Source organism: Helianthus annuus, chromosome 4 (assembly GCF_002127325.2).
Source record: "Helianthus annuus cultivar XRQ/B chromosome 4, HanXRQr2.0-SUNRISE, whole genome shotgun sequence".
In the NCBI taxonomy this organism is placed as follows: Eukaryota; Viridiplantae; Streptophyta; class Magnoliopsida; order Asterales; family Asteraceae; genus Helianthus; species Helianthus annuus.
Genome location: NC_035436.2, coordinates 30,779,632 through 30,802,022, shown reverse-complemented (window position 1 = coordinate 30,802,022; position 22,391 = coordinate 30,779,632). Strand labels below are relative to the sequence as shown.

At 39.9% G+C, this 22,391-nt stretch overlaps 1 protein-coding gene across 1 annotated transcript; it reads left to right on the top strand.

Moving 5' to 3' along the window:
- The first annotated feature begins 1,275 nt into the window (after nt 1-1,275).
- On the top strand, nt 1,276-2,307 carry LOC110933158 (cyclin-K-like). Its single transcript, XM_022176392.1, has one exon. It carries the CDS (start codon nt 1,276-1,278, stop codon nt 2,305-2,307), a length of 1,032 nt encoding a protein of 343 aa, XP_022032084.1.
- The last annotated feature ends 20,084 nt before the right edge of the window (nt 2,308-22,391 follow it).

Genomic DNA, 22,391 nt, shown 5'->3' with positions numbered 1-22,391 from the left:
TAATGTGATTAGTTTACCCATATTATACAAGTATCCAAGCTTGTCGGGTCTAAACCACATTCTATTCCGGTCTCCGCTTAATCTAGCGTTTAGAACCGTAAAGTTTCATTCTAGCTAGCCGGTCTAAGGCTTTGACTTAACTAAAGACCCGTTAGCATCCTAATAGTTTATTAAACCTTCTATACATATTAAGTAGCATCCAGTAGAAGGTACCATCATAAAGCTTTAGGATTATACTGCTGAGTTACCTATCACATTAGCTCAGGTAAATACTTTTAACTTATTTTCATTATATGGGCTTGGGATATGGTATTATAATAATACCACTTGGTCGGGGATGAAATCATTTAATCGGATTGTGATTAATAAATTTACATAACCCGTTTTAATATGGCTTGTTTGATAACATCAGCATTTGGGGGTTACTACGACCGTGTCCTGGATATCCTCGACACATTTCATTTTAAAATGGTCACGACCTATGCACGGGGTGTAGGCATACACCTGACAGATGCAAATGCTAAAATATAAACCCACATGTTGGGGATAACTCCTTTGTGGGTTCTATAAGTGGTGAGTCGGTTAATCATGACCGACTTCCAACCGGCCCCGATTGTATGACAAACATGTAAATCTGTATACAAGATTATCTTTAAATAATTCTCCCAAGTTATAAATGATTTGTGCCATGTGCACTTAAATCAATTTTCATAAATGTTTTCAAAAGAGTCAGTTAATTGTATTTACCAGTGTATACTGACGTATTTTCTAGACTGATTGACAGGTTCCTCTCGTAATAGGCTGGAGCTATTAGGTGTCGTATAAGAGGATCTTGCAAATCCCTAAGATACCTGAAGTCTGTTATTTTGTTTCTTTGTATTTATTTATGATCCGCCTGTGGATCTTATTACAATCCAGTCTGTATATTCTTTCATTCGGACACTCAGACAATTATGGTTTGTAATAGTTTATTCACCAAGCCTTCCGCTATGCTATTATATTATGTGTATTGACAATGATGATATCAACTACGTCACGATACTCCCCGCCGGGCCCACTGGTAATATGTGGAAATATCGGGGTGTGACAGATTGGTATCAGAGCCAACATTGAGTGAATTAAACACTAACCTTTTGTGTTTAATCTCAATAACACAATAAGCACATTCCTTAGACTTATGAGTCTAGACCAATGACCTAGGATTTACTCTTAACTTCCCTTGCTGTTTATATTTTATTTTTGTTTTACTTGTTTTGACCAGATTAATTATTAACAATGCCGCCAAGAGTGAGAGGCAAAGGAAAGGGTCCAATGCGAGGTGGACCATCAGCACACGCAGGGCCTTCCCATAGGCGTACCCCGTCAGCGACATTTTCTAGTGCTGATTCCCGTGACCATTGGGGTCATTCTTTCGAACCAGCGAGACACTCTGTTTCGTTGAGCTTATCACCTTCTCTTCATCCATCATTCGGGCCGCCTGTTCTAGACAAACCCCAACATTCACAACACTCCCATAATTCACATCATTCGCATGAGTCTCACCAATCCTATCATTCCTTGCATTCTCATTCCTTTCATCATTCGGATTCTACCTACTCTCCAGCCCAGTTTAATCCCAATGACTACGTCAACGACTTTTTGGGTTACAACCCTTTAGGACCCGAGGATCACTTTCCTCATGAAATGGAGATGGATGATGACCCGGACCCAGAAATGCAAACCGGAACACCGGGCCACCCTATCAGTATCTCGAGTGGTTCTCCATATCAAGGATCGCTGTACCAAGGGCCCGATCCATTTAAAGAATGGTGGTCAAAGTATGAATGGGAATTCACCCCTTCATATCCTAACTCCCCGGCCCAACCTCCTTTGAATGAGCCTTACCTTCAAGCTGTCACTCCACCACCTCTTCCTGTTGAGGAGCCGCCTCAACAACCACCTCAGCCACCTCTCGAGCCGCCGAGGCGAAGGAGGAATGCACAAATATCTGTGCGAGGAGGACCTCAGTTCAGTTCTGCTCAAGGTTCAAGTTCTTACCCTTCTATCCCCGAGGACCCACAAATGGGTGGACCCTCGCACGCGGTGCCAGAAGACGATCCTCCGCCGGTTTCTTATGCACCACCGCCACCGCCAGTGGGTTTCGACAACCCGATCCCGACTTACCCAGGCTCTTTTGGGTACAACCCTTTTGAAAACCCAACTTCTGTGGGTTATGGAACTCATGATCCATATCTTACAGCTGCTCAGTACAATGCGCTTTATCCTTCTTCTTACCCTCTAGTTTACCCAACTGGATATCCGGTGTAGGGGTATCAATACCCCCCATATCAGCAACCTCCTCCTCCCCAACAGGTGCAAACTGAAGAAATTATGGAAAGGTTGGACATGGTTGAGCGTAAAGCAGATGAAACCAACAAAAAGCATAGCAGCTTTCTCAAGGGCCTTGCAAGTCTCATTAAGGGCAAAAAGAAACAGAAAGTTGTTTATTGTACTTTGAATTTTATTTCAATCAAGTCCCTGTGAGGACATTTTATTTTCAGTACCTAGTCCTTGCGAGGACTTATTTCTATTTCTGTAGCCCCTGCGTGGGCAGTATGTTTGTTCAAGACCCGTTTAGGGCACCTTTGTAATAATTTAATATTTAATGGAATTACCTTTTTGGATTTTAAATATGTATTTTATTACATCATCATGCTTTATCATTTTAATTTTTAATTGATCTGCCAAAGAAATTCTTAGAGGTATAACCTAGCCAAAATATTAAATGGCTATGATGGTACAACCTTTTAAGACAATAAATCCCTGTTAACATCTGAAAACATGTTAACATTCCTGGTTATGCGGTACGAGAAACCACAAAAGCTTCCAAATGTACTTGGATCTTTCCAAGTCACTTATATATAGCCTATATGATTAATGTGAATCATGGCTAATAAACATCAATATAATGTGTACACCAAAACATCCATTTGAGATGTATGCTTATAAGCAAAGGTGTAATAATGACAATGAAAGATTTATTTTACAAACTTCTTGTCAAAAAGGCAATGAACTTTGTTGGACCCTTAAAAGATCACTGATCCAGGAGATCAATGGTTATGTTTTAATCGTCCTTGTGACAAGGCCTTTTGTGTCATCTAAATGTCCTTCGAGACGAGCCTTGTGCTATATAAAAATGTCTTGCATGACATTGACAGTTGTGATTTATATCCCTTGTCTAATAAATATAAAGGATTATATCCTATTAATTGCTTTTATGGTTCTGTTGTAGCCTAGGCAAATCATGATTAAATTGAATTTTTATTTAAAATGGTCTATATGGTTTAATAATACCATGACCATCTGATCATCAATGAGATGATTCATTATGTAATTTAAATATATCATTATTGTTTGATATAGTACACGAATCATGGCTGGCTCTGACGAGGCAAACAGTCATCCCGTGGAAGAAAACAGCAATACCAAGATTAATATCACTGGTGCTGAATTGCAAGCGATGATAACCGCAGCAGTTGCTCAGGCTGTGGATGATAAGTTTAAGGAGCCGAGTAATGTTTGGTCCAAAACTCATTCAAAGTCCCATTCTCATTCGCATACACTGAAGAAAGATGAGTCTCAACACTCGTCTAATCAAAGAAGTGAACCTCAGAAGCAGATTATCCTTGAACCGACTCCCAGGTACATCAAGGGATGTACCTATAAATACTTCGTCTCCTGTAAACCGAGGGACTTCATAGGAGAAAAGGGAGCAATCGATTGCATGAAATGGTTAGACGAGATGGAGACTGTGATAGACATCAGTGGATGTGCTAAGGAAGACATAGTGAAGTTTGTGTCTCAATCTTTCAAGGGTGATGCCCTCACTTGGTGGAAAGCATTGGTGCAAGCCACTGGAAAGGTCCCTTTATACAAGCGTTCATGGGGCAAGTTTGTTGATTTGGTGAAGGACACTTATTGTCCTCAACATGAAGTTGAGAGAATAGAGACTAACTTCCTCACCTTGGTAATGAAGGATCTGGATTGCAGATCCTATGTGACCAGCTTCAACTCGATGTCAAGGCTTGTACCATACTTGGTCACCCCTGAACCCAAACGCATTGCGCGTTTCATCGGTGGTTTGGCCCCTGAAGTAAAAGGGGATGTTAAGGCTTCTAAGCTTGCCACATATAGATCTGCGGTGGATCTATCCTTGTCCCTCACTCTAGATGTTGTGAGGAGTAGGGCAAAGAAAGCTATTGATGATGGGAAGAGGAAGAGGGAGGAAGACAAGTCTCCTCAGTCAAACAAGAAGGGCAAAGGAAGTTTTAGTTCCAAGAAGGGACAGTCAAGTGACAAGCCCAGGTGCAAAAACTGCAACAAAAGGCACTTTGGAAAGTGCAATCAAGACCCACAAGCCAAACCCTGTGGGATTTGCAAAAAGAAAGGGCATAAGTCTGTGGATTTCCGGAATATCAAGGATGCAACTTGTTACGGTTGCAATGAAAAGGGGCATATCAAGACAAATTGCCCCAAGAATACTAAGAAGCCCGAGGAGGCGAAGAAAAACAATGCGAGAGTTTTTCAGATGAACGCGAGGTAAGCGGTGAACGACGAGAACGTCATAACAGGTACCTTCCTCATTAATAATAATTATGCTAGAGTCTTATTTGATTCCGGTGCTGATAAGTGTTTTGCAGACCATAAGTTTTGTAAGTTACTGAATTTGCCCATTAAGACTCTAGACATAAAATATGAGGTAGAGCTTGCCGATGGTACCTTAGAATCAGCTTCAACCCTCCTTGATGGATGCTTTACATCCATTAAGAATCATTCTATTCCGCTGTCCCTCCTGCCAATGAAATTGGCTGGGTTTGATATAGTTTTGGGCATGGATTGGTTGTCGCATAACCAGGCTCAAATTGCCTGTGATAAAAAGCTAATTATTATCAAAACCCCTTCTGGTGAATCTGTCACTATTCAAGGAGATACACAATATGGGTTGCCCAGCAATGTGTCTATTCTCAAAGTATCGCAGTGTTTGAAGAGCGGATGTGTCATATATATGGCACAAGTATCAGTAAACGACCCAAAGCCTAAGATTGAAGACATTCCAATCATCTATGAGTATCCTGATGTCTTTCCTGACGAGTTACCTGGATTACCTCCTGAGAGACAAGTAGAGTTCAGGATAGACATTCTACCAGGGTCTGCACCTATTGCATGAGCTCCTTATCGTCTAGCGCCTACCGAAATGAAAGAGCTCAGAACTCAATTAGACGACTTACTGGAAAAAGATTTCATTCAGCCCAGCTCTTCGCCTTGGGGAGCTCCAATATTGTTTGTGAAAAAGAAGGACGGATCAATGCGCTTATGCATTGATTATCGCGAATTAAATAAGGTAACGATCAAAAATCGTTATCCCCTACCCAGGATTGACGACTTATTTGATCAGCTCCAAGGAGCGAGTTTCTTCTCAAAGATTGATTTGAGATCTGGGTATCATCAACTCAAAGTTAGAACTGAAGATGTGCCTAAGATAGCGTTCAGAACAAGGTATGGACATTTTGAGTTTTTAGTAATGCCTTTCGGGCTCACTAATGCACCAGCAGCATTCATGGACCTCATGAATAGAATCTGCAAGCCATACTTAGATAAGTTCGTTATCGTCTTCATAGATGACATACTTATCTACTCTCGTAATCAAGTTGATCATGAGAAACACCTTCGATGTATCTTAGGACTGCTTCGACAGGAAAAGCTGTATGTTAAATTCTCCAAGTGCGAGTTCTGGCTTCGTGAAGTCCAATTTCTTGGACACGTTGTTAGTGAACGTGGTATCCAAGTAGACCTCGCTAAAATAGAAGCCATCATGAATTGGGAAGCACCAAAGACGCCAACAGAGATTTGCAGTTTTCTGGGTCTAGCTGGATATTATAGAAGATTCATTGAGAACTTCTCTAGGATAGCTGCACCATTGACTTCTTTGACCCGTAAGAATGTAAAATTTGATTGGGGTCCAAAACAACAAGAATCTTTTGAGATTCTTAAGCAGAAATTGAGCACTGCTCCGGTGTTGACATTGCCCGAAGGAATTGAAGAGTTTGTCGTTTAGTGTGATACGTCACACACCGGTATGGGTTGTGTACTTATGCAAAAGGGCAAGGTGATTGCTTATGCATCACGACAACTAAAGGTGCATGAAAAGAATTACACTACCCACGATTTAGAATTGGGTGTTGTTGTTTTCGCACTAAAGTTATGGAGACATTATTTGTATGGAACTAAATGTGTGATCTATTCGGATCACAAAAGTCTTCAACACTTATTTAATCAAAAAGAGCTCAATATGAGACAACGCCGTTGGATGGAGACTTTAAATGATTATGATTGCGAAATTCGCTACCATCCAGGTAAGGCGAATGTGGTTGCCGATGCTCTAAGTCGAAAGGAAAGAGTCAAACCAATCAGGATTAATGCCAAGAGCATTGAGCTGAAGAATAGCCTGAATGAAAGGCTATTAGCTGCACAGAAAGAAGCTATTTTGGAAGCTAACCTTCCAAATGAAAAGTTAGGTGTAACTGCTGATCAGTTAGCACCTGGCAAGGATGGAATCCTCAGAATGAATGGAAGAATTTGGGTCCCTACTCATGGAGGACTTCGAGATGTAATCCTCCAGGAAGCCCACAACTCCAAATACTCAGTTCACCCTGGAGGTGACAAAATGTATCAGGATTTGAAGGCTAATTATTGGTGGATAGGTTTGAAGAAATCTTTTTCCACACATGTAGCTAAGTGCCTGACTTGTGCTTAGATTAAAGCTGAACATCAAAAGCCATCAGGTCTGCTTCAATAGCCAGAACTTCCCACATGGAAGTGGGAGATGGTAACTATGGACTTTATAACCAAGTTACCTAAAACAAGGCACGGAAATGATACCATATGGGTTATAGTTGATAGACTGACTAAGTCAGCACACTTCTTACCCATCAAGGAGACTCATAGCTCCGATAAGTTAGCCCAGTTGTACGTAGATAAGATTGTATCCCTTCACGGAGTGCCGGTGTCTATTATCTCTGACAGAGATACTAGATACACCTCTCACTTTTGGAAAAGTTTCCAACAATCTTTGGGCACTCGTTTGAATTTTAGTACCGCTTACCATCCTTAGACAGATTGACAGAGTGAGCATACAATTCAAACTTTGGAAGACATGCTTCGAGCATGTGTTATTGATTTAGGAGGTAGTTGGGATGATCACCTACCCTTGATCGAGTTCTCCTATAACAATAGCTACCATACTAGTATTCAGGCTGCACCTTTTGAGGCATTATATGGTAGGAAATGCAGAACGCCTGTTTGTTGGGCAGAAGTAGGAGAAGCTCAGTTATCAGGACCTGATATAGTCCTTGAACGGTGGACAAGATTGTCCAGATTCGAGATCGCCTGAAAGCTGCCAGGGATAGGCAGAAAAGTTATGCTGATAAGAGGTGAAACCTCTAAAATTTGAGGTTGGTGACAAAGTCTTACTAAAAGTGTCACCCTGGAAAGGTGTGATACGTTTTGGTAAGAAGGGCAAACTAAGCCCTAGATATATCGGACCATTCGAGATTATCGAATGTGTCGGCAGTGTAGCTTATAAGCTAAACTTGCCTGAGGAGCTCAACGGAATTCATAATGTGTTCCACATCTGTAATCTCAAGAAATGCCTAGCTGATGAATCACTAGCTATGTCTCATAATGTTAGGACTGGTTTTGACTTCGAAACGATTGCGAAACGAACGTGTGACGTGTGGAATCCGTACATGAACGTGACCGAACACACGAGACGTAATATAATCTGTGATTCTATTCAATGATCTGAAATTGTACAAGCAACTGAATCACGTGGAGTACTTTCTCTCTCTAGAATTTCTCTCTCTAGGTCTAGATCTCCAAAGCTCCAAAATGAGCAAAAGCGTCAAAAGTTCTAAATGGGAACCCTAATGGTTCTATTTATAGGCCAAGGTGATAAGGAAGTTTTCCTTATTTACAGAAATGCCACCTTGCCTTTTCTATTAAAATATTACAATATAAGCCTAGATTTCTTCAGTTTCAGCTACGGTTTTAGATTGACGTAGGCGATAGACATTACTGCACCAACAGACTCTCCCTTGGATATCGCCGCAGTCAATCCGTAGTCAAACACGTAGCGACTTATCTTTCTCTCTCTCTGAGTCTTCTTGAATCTTTAAGATCTTCAGCAACATAGACTCCCTCTTTCTCGAACAGAATCCCCGTGGATCCGTCTTCAGCTTCAGCTCCCCTTTTCAATAAACTCTTTTCTTCAGGCTCCCCCTTTCGTCAAGCTTCCGTGCTTTTGGGATTGACACATGGCTTTCCGGATACAAGCTCTTTAGGATAGCTACCTGGCTTCTTGAATGCACACTCCCCCTTGCGTTGAGCTCGTCTTCAGACTCCCCCTTAGACTCGGCTGTCGGGATCGTAGTCTGGAATAGCATCTGCAATTTCTCAAACATTTATAAGTAAAATGTTTTTTTAACATCCAGGATTAATTACCTGGCTTTCTCAGCATAAGCTGAAATATTTTTACAATGAAAGCATTTTCGATTGTCCAGGAATCGTAACCTGGCTCTATTAAACTTTCTAAATCAAGATCCTGGCACTAAGATATAATAATATGAATATATCCAGGATTACTTGATTCTCCCTATCTCTATCAACAAACTTAAAAGATTTGGCAGTTTCAGCGAACAGAATCGGAAACTGGCTCTATTCAACTGATTTTAACAGTTTAAGCATCCAAATCCCTCACAGTTAATCATCCAAGTCCAAATTAATGACCTTGGAGATATCACAAACTGTTTTTGATTAAAACTTCAAGTGTCAAATTAATGAACTTGTTTTATTTTCAGAAACACGATTAGCATACTTAGATTTTGAAACTCAGCTCTCGGACATCGGTTGTCGAAAATAAAGTGGAAATCAAAATCTTTTTGTATTTTTCTGAAACATAAAGCAGTAAAGAAATATTTACAAACATATTTTCAGACAATATTTTTGTTTGAGTTCGTGTCAGTGGATCATATCAGTTTATGACAAATCACTAGCACCGTTGAGCTTTAAACACTTTAAGTTCTAAACGATTCACTTAGATTGTCAGTATACTGATCCACTTAAATTTTCACACAAAGTTCAATTGATTCGAGATACAATATTAGTGTTTTAAGGACTTAAACTTATTAGCGTGTCCCACCTCAGAATATACTCCCGTATCCAGACACCTATATTCAGTCTTATAGGTGAATGTACACTAATGATATCTGTAAATGGGTAATGCGAGGCCATGAGAGCTCAGGTTAGAACTTTCGTTCAGACAAAGAGATGATGGCTCGACTTTAGGTGTGTCCCGTTTGGGGATCTTTTCTTCCACAACACATGATTAGCATTTTTCAATGTTTCATCATTTTTTATGCTGAGGGTGGGCTTTAAGATTAAAGCAGTGCAGAGTATTATACGAGGACTAGGCTATTGCTCCCGTAAAATCAGAAGTCCCAATATAATACCCCAGATATCATCACGTACAAAGACCTAGTATGTCAGAAATAGAAAGCCCTTCAAACAAGATTTCGGGGGTTACCCATATATCCGAGAGATGTTCCCAACGAAATAAGTAAGTATTTGATATTTAGGTTTATATCTCGAAAACAATTTACTAAGCGTGTAAAAACCTACTGGCATATCACCAGTGAGACCGTTTATCACATTTTTAACTTTCCAATTCTTTAGCGTACTGTGATTTTTTACTGATGTACTATCATTTCCTCTTTTTACACAAAAACTCAATTTTTGAATTTTATCATGTTTTTGCCTTTTTCAAATTTTCTAATGTTTTTGGATTTTCTGAAATTCTTACTCCCCCTAAAATGCGAAACCATTTAAAGAAAATTTGACAAACCGATGTAGATAGCTTTGTCTCGCCATCCATTTTCTGCTTCTCATGCACTGATTTGCAGAAAATTTAACGTACCCTCATGATTTACAACACATTGATTTTTTACAGTTTGAAAACCATTTTTCAATCTTGTGAAATTAATCATGTTTGTTCCGCCGTGAGGGTTTCGACATATTCACTCAACATTTTTTTTTAAATTTTGGATTTTTGAAAAACTTAAAAACAAACATATTTTTGATTTTTCAAATTTTTGGCACAATAAAAACATATTTTTGGTTTCCAAATTTTTCAATTTTTAGGGTTTTTGAAATATGGTTTATTTATATACAGAAACGAACAAACTCCCTGATTTCAGACGCAGGACCAGCAGCCTCCTCTCCTCGTGCCAGGCTGCTCTCATCTTCATCTTGGTATTTTTCAAAGTTCTTGAGCACCTGCACATTCAAACTTACTCAATTACTTGAACAAATTAGCCCAGGTCTGTTTGACCTTAGGTATTTCAACACAATACGTTTCATTCAACTTTGGAAAATTTTTATCATTCTTCACAAATGAAGTTTCATTCCGATTATCACTCACAGAAACCGTTTGTTTCTTTTCCACCCAAGTTTGTCCTTTAGACGCATTTCTCTTGTAAAAGTGAGAATCATTTTTAACATTTTGATTTTGAACAACAACTTTTGGTTTCCAAAACTGATTTGCTTTTGTTGCATCAACAGTTGTTTTCCAACTTTGTGTTGTTCTTAATTTGGGTGTCACTGGTTTCCAAGATTGTTGTGAGTCAGCATATGATATTTTCGGCTTCCAAGTTTGCTTTGAATTAAACTTGGTTGACTTCTGGTTCACAACATCAGACTTATTTTTCTTTTCAACATCAACAGGTTTAAGATTTGGACAGTTTCGACTGAGATGTCCAATTTGATCACACTTAAAGCATGTTCTTTTCGACACATCTTTAACCTGTTGTTGTTGCTTTTTCTTTTTCTTTTGAGCATAGAACTCTTCATTAGACTGTCGTCTAAATTTGAGTTCTTTCTCTTCTTCAGAACTTGTTCCATGAACAAAATTCATCTTTTCCTGATAATTTGGTGTTACATTTATTTTCCAATTCTGTTTCTTTTTATAACCCAACCAAGCCTTCATGTTTTTCTTTTTGTAACCAGGTTTGTTATAAAAAGTTTTCTGACCTTTTCCAGCAAATTTTGAAATTTCAGACTTTTGAATCTCTACCAGTTTGAAAACTTTGTTGATTTTATCTGAAATCACATTTTGAATTGGGAATTCATTATCCGAAAATAGATTGTCTGATCCAATCATGGTATAGACCAATCCTTTTGAATCATCATTCACAACTTTTTCAGATTTTGAGTGTTTAAGATAACTATCATGAAAACTTCCCTCATTTTCATCTTGTGATTCAGACTTATCTGTTTTGGTAGACTCCTCTGCTAGAACACTTTCAACAACCTTACCGACCACCTCTGAAGCACTGATGTCATCAGATTTGGTGTAAGTCACATCGATGTTGTCGGGTAACTGGTCAACCATGTTTATTGCTTTTTCCACCTTTTCGCCATCATAGAATGTATAATTATTCTCCAACGGTGGTGGAACCTGATGGTATTCAGACCCAATTCCCTTTTTGTTTTTTTTCTGACTCTTTCCCATCGGGTGTGATGTTGAAAATACGTTCCAGCTTGTATGAAGACGCATGGTAACTGTCACGGCCCCCAACCCGGTTTGACCCGTTTCAGGAGCCGCGGGACAGAAATCCCGTGATATTTATTTATGTGATTTTAGCAGCGGCATTCTTTAACATCAGGATCGTTATAAAGCTAAAAACTTTTCCCGATTATTTTATTTCACAACTCGGGATAAAACCCCGATAATTTACAATAATAAGATTTTTCTGATAAATCTTTATTTCAGAACATATTTCTTTATTTTTTTCTGAGCCACTATCTTAAGCTTGAAATGCTCCTCGGCACTTTTCCTGAATTACAGTAGATCACCTGAAACATGTTTGAAAAAGGTTTTGTCAGCGGGGAAATACTTAGTGAATCATTCATTTTACTAAAACGACACAATTGTTATAATTCACAGTGTTAAGATCTTTTACACATGTTTCTGATATCAACCAACTACCCAGAGTATTTGTCACTCGACCGGATCTGTGACAGTGGTCATATCACCATTGGCTGCCCCAATGAATGACGTATCACTAATTTTTAGGTTCGCCCACCTAAAGTGATAAAAACAGTAGTAATGTGCACAATACCCCACATACTGGCTGTAATTTGGTGATTACATCAACTTAATCACTGTAATTATAATTCTGAAAATAATTTGGAGTATTGTAAAACATTTAATAAAAAGAGAATGACTCACATTGCAGATTTAATACGGACAGAATATGACTTAGCCTAGTTAACCTAATTTCAATAATAATGCACACAAAACTGGGTTAGTGATCAATACAGCAGTCACGATAACTCACGAAATCAAATTCTCACAATGAACGACAAAGTGCAATACTTAAACATTCATCGATTTAACGACGAACGACAAAGTATAACCCAATGTGGGCGGCACTTAAACATTCTTTGGATATATTGATCTCGGAAAATGAATCGTAATAGCGATCGAGTAATTACCCTGTTTTGCGGCAGCAATTCGAAAGCAGTGTGTGTTTAATTGGGATATTACTGATCTATCTCGAAGTACACAGAGCGTATTAACGTCGTTTCAACTTCTAAAGGCTACTGCCAATGTCTGCTATTTATAGTGAAATTTGGGACTCCCTTACGGACCGTATGGCTTTTCCCTTTACGGTCCGTAAAGGGTGCAGTCTATATACCTATGCTAGTTGGTTTCGGGACTAGCTTGCATGAATCACCAAAAATTTGAATTTCAATCTGTTGATGCGTGTGTAGTGTAATATATTTTTGATGTATATTTAAGCCCCTTTTTACACTTTTAACCAAGTTTTAAATTTATAAAACACGATATTCACTAACACTAAACACACATATGGGCAAGTGCACCCATCGTGGACGTAGTATAGTGTTGGTAAGATACCGAGGTCGTCCAAGGACACAAGGGCTTTTAATACCGGTTTATCCTCAACGTCTAATCAAATCAAAAAGGTTAGAAAAATGTTTTCAAACTAAGAAAATAAAAACTAACTAAATGCTGAAAATAAAAATAAAATAAAAACAGATAGACAAGATGAATCACTTGGATCCGACACGTGTATTAGTATAACCTTTGATTACTTTCGCACTTTTGCACTTGTTTAAGAGATTATCTTAGTTATTGTAGTAGGCCCCTCTTTTGAAGGCGACGTTACCCTCAACCCAGTAGTTTGAGTCAGCAAGGATACAATCCTAAAGGGTCGGATTATTGAAAGATAATTAATTAAGTTATTAATGCAAATTGTGGTAGGCCCCGCTTTTGGCGGTGACGTTACCCTCGGCTAAGTAGTCTGAGTCAGCAGGGATACAGTCCTAAATAGCCGGGTTATAGTATTAATAGTAGTTAACTTATGAGGGGGTCAAAGAGTTTGGATCCCCGCCATCCAATACCTATGGGCATTGAAGGATATCCTACTAAAATTGACCCAGGTCCCAAGCAGGACCTCTAAACGCTGAACAAGGGCAAGACCCTTACCAAACCGTTCCCTTAACCCCCGACCAGGTAGCCAACATACCTCCATATAGACCGTGGAGATATGAATGGTGAAAATCTTTTATTTTATATAGACAGTAAAATAATGCCAAGACACCACGGACAAACGATAAGTAAAGATCACCTTCAACATAAGTAACTAGTTATTAAAGTCATTAATACAAAACCAAATAAAAAGTGCAAAAGATTAAAAATAAAAAGTATTATACTAAACACTTGTCTTCACCAAGTGATGTAAGAGACTTAGGCAAACATGGCCTTGATTGTCAAGAACTCTTACGATCAATCTTGGATCCCGAGACGACTCACACACTCTACGATGGACAATGGATGATGGTGGTGGATGATGGTGTTATGGTGGTGGTGGGTGGTGGATGAAGTGTGAGAGAGGTGGTGTGCCAAGGGATGAGAGAGAATGAAGCCAAGCTCCTCTATTTATAGGCTGAACAGAAGGCTGGACACGGCCCCGTGTCCGCTGGACACGACCCCGTGCCCGTCTGACATTCTCTCTCTTCATTAATTGTAATTGCGAATTACAATTAATGCGCCTGCTGTACTTTCACCACGCCCCCGTGCCCGCTGGACACGGCCCCGTGGTGGGCAATGGAAGCTTCTACTGGTTTGTCTTTTCTGCTGCTTCCTGGGCACGCCCCCGTGTTCGCTGGACACGGGGCGTGTTCAGACTCTGTTTCTTCTCCTTTGCTTTGGGAGGTGCCGTTGAGGGTCCGGGCAGTCTACTTTTGTTCCTTTTCTTGTATTTATGCTAGAATTAGTTGTCTTTTTGCTTCTTTTGTGATTTTGAGCTCATTTAATCCTGAAAATGCAAAAGGAAGACAAAAACACTATTTTTCCAACATTAGTACTTAAAAAGGGTTAGTTTTATGCCTTAATTGATGTGATTTACATGTTGCATTTTACACACATCAAATACCCCCACACTTGAACTTTTGCTTGTCCTCAAGCAAAACTCTTTAAATGTGGCTTACACTCCCAAATGGAATAGGTAGAAGAGAAGTTTTTATAGCTTGTCCTAGAGTGTCGGGAATCCAAGGTCTTTATAAGTTTTATTTTTATTTATTTACAATCCTATTCGTTATGATTTATTTTGAACTTTTCATATGATAAATTACTTATTTGGGCATAGCATGCCTTATTAAAATTCCATTTATATACAAGTTCACATACCTCACGGGAGATTACTCAACACTCGGCCGAAGGTGTATATTTTTAGTGAATCACTCGAGAGCGGCATGGAACTTAGGCCTTCCATAGGCTTGCCAAGAAATCAATCCTCCTCCTTTTTAACTTTTTACCTTTGTAAATATCAAGAGGACTTTTGGGGTGAAGGGTTAGGCTTGGGTAAAAGGTGGGTGGTTGGGTTAGTGGTTAGTAAAAAGGGCGAAAATCGTAACAAGCGTCGGTTTTCGTGAAGTACCTTGTTTTTAGTGACTTTTTATTTTTGAAGTATTTCTCCAAACAAGCTTTTATATAGCTTTTGTTTGTTTTTGACTTCATCACTATTTTTTTTTTCGATCGTCACATAAAAAGGGTGAGTTTACGAAAAAGCGAGCTTGTTACTAAAATAAAGGGTGAAAAAATAAAAAGGTTTTTGGTGGGTAAAAAGGGTTTTGGGGTAATGAAATGAAAGGTTTAGGCTCAAAGGGGCTATCTAGGGGGATTTTTGGGTAGGTGATAAAAAAATTGAAAAATAATGGTTTTGAAAGAAAAAATTGTTAGTCCTAATGCCTCCATCATTTACTTACTTGGGTTTAAGTTGGTAAGGACCGGGAATGTATCGTCGTGGCAAGTTCTAGATTTGTAAGAACCAAGCGGCTATTCACACAAGAAACGAAAAATGAGCATTTAATCTAAATATGTATATTTTTATGCTCAATAAAGGCTCAAAACTCACTTTTGTGGGAATGGGTTTTTATGTGACCAAGTATATATAATCAAATTTTTAACTAAGCTTGTCATGCCGTTTCATAATTTTCTTATGTTGGTTCTTTTTTTATCACGACGCTATCGGTTGTAAACTTGTAAAAATATAACCTTTTTAGAACTTGTTATTCCCAACTTAAACTAAGACAAGTAAATAAAAAAAAATGAAAAAGTTTTTGAAAAAATTTGGGGTGTTTAGCGGTTCCAATAGAGTTTTGTGTAAGGCTTGTGTTTAGGATTTTGCAAAATTTCAAGGTTTTAGCATCCCCCCCCCCCACACTTAAATTACACATTGTCCTCAATGTGTCCAAAAATAAAGTTTTTGGTTGATTAGAATGTGTAAAAGTGGGTTTAAAAACAAAGTTTTGTGTTACTGGCATCCTGGACACGGCCCCGTGTTGACCGGGCACGGCCCCGTGGTCAAGTGCCAGTAACAAAAATTAGAGAATTGAAACAGAAGCCTGGACACGGGGTCATGTCCGCTGAACACGGCCCGTGTCCAGTTACCTGAACTGGGTGATTTTCTGCAGGGGGCTCAGCACGGGGCCGTGTTGGTTGGGCACGGCCCGTGTTGAGCCTTCTGTGATGGAGATTTTTGTCGGGTTGCTCTGTTCTTCGTGCATGGTTCCATTTTTCTCGTTCCCTTTTTCATCCATTACCACCATGAGTGTGTTTTATACTCACGAAAACCATCAATCATAAAAACCATCATAGCATTGCAAATCATAGACATTACATAAAGTTAGCTAAATAACTAGGGGATACATGAGGTTATCATAAGGGTTCTACTTATTTAGGAAAATTTCGGGAATAGCTTCCCGATGCAGAAACACTCTCTAGCCTATGGCTCCTCGGTCGTCATTCAAAGCCATTCTTCTATCTCCCTTGGGAGGTAGAAGGTAGCTTCATTCTCTTCGGTGTTTTGAGGAGGAACGCTCACCGGGACTCCTTGCACCACCCTTGGTTGAGGTACTTGGTGCATGGCGTGCCATTCGGCTGGAATGATGACCTCGGGTACTACATTCCACGCCCTTTGGGTTATCACCGGAACCAAAGGCGGGGAAGCGAGAAGGTTTAACCTTTGGTGCAGGAGGTTTACTTCTCGCAGGCAGCCCTCCAAACCTACCGTCAGATGATTAATACGGTCCACCAATGCTTCTTCTACCCCCGTCATTTCGTCTATGGCTTCCCTCAAAGCGTAAACGTAGTTTACTAGGGAATCCTCCGCCGTGGACGATCTCCTTCCATTTCGGTTATTTCTTGAAGATGTTCCGCTGTTTCTGCTGGCCATTTTCTGCGAAATAAGCCGAAGATAACTAAACTTTTGCAAAACAGTACCTCAAACACGGCCCCGTGCTCAGTGAGCACGGCCCCGTGTTCAGCCGCCTGCAGGATTTTTGTCTAACGATTCCAGGTTTTTAAATTATTTTAATACACTTTTATTGTGTTTTAAGCTCAGATAATTTAAAACAAAGTTATAGAACTAACTTTAGACAAGAACCCGTAGCAAAAACTCCTACAAACCTTTCATAGAAGGTTGGAATCATGGGTTTCCAAGCTTCCATGGAGGTAAGGTTTGAAAAATTTTGGAAGAAGGAGAAATGAACAAAAGTGGAAAAGACAAGATGGTCCTTAGGAACCTTCTTTTAGCACTTACCTAGGATGGTATATGTGAAGATCCCAGGAATCTCTGCTTGGTGAAGTGGTAAAAAATGAGCAGGATTCAGGCTGCATTTAAAGAAAACGACAACACACTGGACATGGCCCCGTGTCCGCTGGACACGGCCCCGTGTGCAGAGAAAATCCTGACACATTTTGTCCGTATTCTGACAGAATCAGCAGAGAATCTTCTGAGTGAACACGGGGGCGTGTTGACCGGGCACGGCCCCGTGTCGGCAGGCTGTTTTATGGAGTTTTGTCTCTTACTAAGGAGTTAATTTATATCGGGTGGCTCTTGACTTGTTGGAACAACCCCATAGTACCTAAGATACCTTAATTGTCCTATACTAAGGCGAGAACGCAAGAGGTTGTCGGTGAGGGTAATTCCTATTTTCATTCTCGGTGGACAAGTCCAACCCATTCCCTGGCTCTCGTTAAAGAAGGTGTATGCCGAATCGCTCAGGTCTATGTATGCACCGAACGAGGTCGATGGGGAGTCCTTCACGGCACAATCGGCACAGGGACGACTATCGTCCACGTCTTTTCTAGGTAAGAAGGTATTTTCGGGAGCAACGAGGTTGTCGGAATGCGGTTCCAACATTTCCTCATGGTCATCATCTTGGGGTGGATCTAAAAAATCCTTCCTAAGTTCTTTTGACCAATTGAGAAGTAGTTCTTCTAGTTGAAATAACTCGTCAAGGAGCATTTCTCCTAAAATATCTGGCTGGGCGCATTCGAGGGAGAAATAGTGCTTATTTTTACTTTCGCCCCTCTTAAGGTTACAAGGAATCGGTGGGTCTATATAGTGGGGCCTATAAGTGAGAAAATAACATTTTAATTCCTCATGTTCGCCTCCACATATTCGACACCACAAACCATAAGAGTGCCGAAAGTAAAAAGAATTACTATCACTCATGTTTGTGTCAGAAATTACCAACCGCCGGGATCTAACGGTTCTGTTTTCAGCAACTGAATCTTGGGCACGGGGGCGTGTTGAGTGGACACGGCCCCGTGTTCAACCTACTGTCTGACTTAAAACAGGATTGCCAGTTCCAATGATTGAGCACGGGGCGTGTTCAGCGGGCACGGCCCCGTGTTGAGCTCTGCAGAAGCTAAAAATCTAAGAAAAAATCCTAAAAAATTAAAGAAAAATAAAAATATGATTAGGCCGTTGATTCCTAACTTTCTTAAAATCCTTGTGTCCCCGGCAACGGCGCCAAAAACTTGATGCGTGTGTAGTGTAATATATTTTTGATGTATATTTAAGCCCCTTTTTACACTTTTAGCCAAGTTTTAAATTTATAAAACACGATATTCACTAACACTAAACACACATATGGGCAAGTGCACCCATCGTGGACGTAGTATAGTGTTGGTAAGATACCGAGGTCGTCCAAGGACACAAGAGCTTTTAATACCGGTTTATCCTCAACGTCTAATCAAATCAAAAAGGTTAGAAAAATGTTTTTAAACTAAGAAAATAAAAACTAACTAAATGCTGAAAATAAAAATAAAATAAAAACAGATAGACAAGATGAATCACTTGGATCCGACACGTGTATTAGTATAACCTTTGATTACTTTCGCACTTTTGCACTTGTTTAAGAGATTATCTTAGTTATTGTAGTAGGCCCCTCTTTTGAAGGCGACGTTACCCTCAACCCAGTAGTTTGAGTCAGCAAGGATACAATCCTAAAGGGTCGGATTATTGAAAGATAATTAATTAAGTTATTAATGCAAATTGTGGTAGGCCCCGCTTTTGGCGGTGACGTTACCCTCGGCTAAGTAGTCTGAGTCAGCAGGGATACAGTCCTAAATAGCCGGGTTATAGTATTAATAGTAGTTAACTTATGAGGGGGTCAAAGAGTTTGGATCCCCGCCATCCAATACCTATGGGCATTGAAGGATATCCTACTAAAATTGACCCAGGTCCCAAACAGGACCTCTAAACGCTGAACAAGGGCAAGACCCTTACCAAACCGTTCCCTTAACCCCCGACCAGGTAGCCAACATACCTCCATATAGACCGTGGAGATATGAATGGTGAAAATCTTTTATTTTATATAGACAGTAAAATAATGCCAAGACACCACAGACAAACGATAAGGAAAGATCACCTTCAACATAAGTAACTAGTTATTAAAGTCATTAATACAAAACCAAATAAAAAGTGCAAAAGATTAAAAATAAAAAGTATTATACTAAACACTTGTCTTCACCAAGTGATGTAAGAGACTTAGGCAAACATGGCCTTGATTGTCAAGAACTCTTACGATCAATCTTGGATCCCGAGACGACTCACACACTCTACGATGGACAATGGATGATGGTGGTGGATGATGGTGTTATGGTGGTGGTGGGTGGTGGATGAAGTGTGAGAGAGGTGGTGTGCCAAGGGATGAGAGAGAATGAAGCCAAGCTCCTCTATTTATAGGCTGAACAGAAGGCTGGACACGGCCCCGTGTCCGCTGGACACGGCCCCGTGCCCGTCTGACATTCTCTCTCTTCATTAATTGTAATTGCGAATTACAATTAATGCGCCTGCTGTACTTTCACCACGCCCCCGTGCCCGCTGGACACGGCCCCGTGGTGGGCAATGGAAGCTTCTACTGGTTTGTCTTTTCTGCTGCTTCCTGGGCACGCCCCCGTGTTCGCTGGACACGGGGCGTGTTCAGACTCTGTTTCTTCTCCTTTGCTTTGGGAGGTGCCGTTGAGGGTCCGGGCAGTCTACTTTTGTTCCTTTTCTTGTATTTATGCTAGAATTAGTTGTCTTTTTGCTTCTTTTGTGATTTTGAGCTCATTTAATCCTGAAAATGCAAAAGGAAGACAAAAACACTATTTTTCCAACATTAGTACTTAAAAAGGGTTAGTTTTATGCCTTAATTGATGTGATTTACATGTTGCATTTTACACACATCAAATACCCCCACACTTGAACTTTTGCTTGTCCTCAAGCAAAACTCTTTAAATGTGGCTTACACTCCCAAATGGAATAGGTAGAAGAGAAGTTTTTATAGCTTGTCCTAGAGTGTCGGGAATCCAAGGTCTTTATAAGTTTTATTTTTATTTATTTACAATCCTATTCGTTATGATTTATTTTGAACTTTTCATATGATAAATTACTTATTTGGGCATAGCATGCCTTATTAAAATTCCATTTATATACAAGTTCACATACCTCACGGGAGATTACTCAACACTCGGCCGAAGGTGTATATTTTTAGTGAATCACTCGAGAGCGGCATGGAACTTAGGCCTTCCATAGGCTTGCCAAGAAATCAATCCTCCTCCTTTTTAACTTTTTACCTTTGTAAATATCAAGAGGACTTTTGGGGTGAAGGGTTAGGCTTGGGTAAAAGGTGGGTGGTTGGGTTAGTGGTTAGTAAAAAGGGCGAAAATCGTAACAAGCGTCGGTTTTCGTGAAGTACCTTGTTTTTAGTGACTTTTTATTTTTGAAGTATTTCTCCAAACAAGCTTTTATATAGCTTTTGTTTGGTTTTGACTTCATCACTATTTTTTTTTTTCGATCGTCACATAAAAAGGGTGAGTTTACGAAAAAGCGAGCTTGTTACTAAAATAAAGGGTGAAAAACTAAAAAGGTTTTTGGTGGGTAAAAAGGGTTTTGGGGTAATGAAATGAAAGGTTTAGGCTCAAAGGGGCTATCTAGGGGGATTTTTGGGTAGGTGATAAAAAAATTGAAAAATAATGGTTTTGAAAGAAAAAATTGTTAGTCCTAATGCCTCCATCATTTACTTACTTGGGTTTAAGTTGGTAAGGACCGGGAATGTATCGTCGTGGCAAGTTCTAGATTTGTAAGAACCAAGCGGCTATTCACACAAGAAACGAAAAATGAGCATTTAATCTAAATATGTATATTTTTATGCTCAATAAAGGCTCAAAACTCACTTTTGTGGGAATGGGTTTTTATGTGACCAAGTATATATAATCAAATTTTTAACTAAGCTTGTCATGCCGTTTCATAATTTTCTTATGTTGGTTCTTTTTTTATCACGACGCTATCGGTTGTAAACTTGTAAAAATATAACCTTTTTAGAACTTGTTATTCCCAACTTAAACTAAGACAAGTAAATAAAAAAAATGAAAAAGTTTTTGAAAAAATTTGGGGTGTTTAGCGGTTCCAATAGAGTTTTGTGTAAGGCATGTGTTTTGGATTTTGCAAAATTTCAAGGTTTTAGCATCCCCCCCCACACACTTAAATTACACATTGTCCTCAATGTGTCCAAAAATAAAGTTTTTGGTTGATTAGAATGTGTAAAAGTGGGTTTAAAAACAAAGTTTTGTGTTACTGGCATCCTGGACACGGCCCCGTGTTGACCGGGCACGGCCCCGTGGTCAAGTGCCAGTAACAAAAATTAGAGAATTGAAACAGAAGCCTGGACACGGGGTCATGTCCGCTGAACACGGCCCGTGTCCAGTTACCTGAACTGGGTGATTTTCTGCAGGGGGCTCAGCACGGGGCCGTGTTGGTTGGGCACGGCCCGTGTTGAGCCTTCTGTGATGGAGATTTTTGTCGGGTTGCTCTGTTCTTCGTGCATGGTTCCATTTTTCTCGTTCCCTTTTTCATCCATTACCACCATGAGTGTGTTTTATACTCACGAAAACCATCAATCATAAAAACCATCATAGCATTGCAAATCATAGACATTACATAAAGTTAGCTAAATAACTAGGGGATACATGAGGTTATCATAAGGGTTCTACTTATTTAGGAAAATTTCGGGAATAGCTTCCCGATGCAGAAACACTCTCTAACCTATGGCTCCTCGGTCGTCATTCAAAGCCATTCTTCTATCTCCCTTGGGAGGTAGAAGGTAGCTTCATTCTCTTCGGTGTTTTGAGGAGGAACGCTCACCGGGACTCCTTGCACCACCCTTGGTTGAGGTACTTGGTGCATGGCGTGCCATTCGGCTGGAATGATGACCTCGGGTACTACATTCCACGCCCTTTGGGTTATCACCGGAACCAAAGGCGGGGAAGCGAGAAGGTTTAACCTTTGGTGCAGGAGGTTTACTTCTCGCAGGCAGCCCTCCAAACCTACCGTCAGATGATTAATATGGTCCACCAATGCTTCTTCTACCCCCGTCATTTCGTCTATGGCTTCCCTCAAAGCGTAAACGTAGTTTACTAGGGAATCCTCCGCCGTGGACGA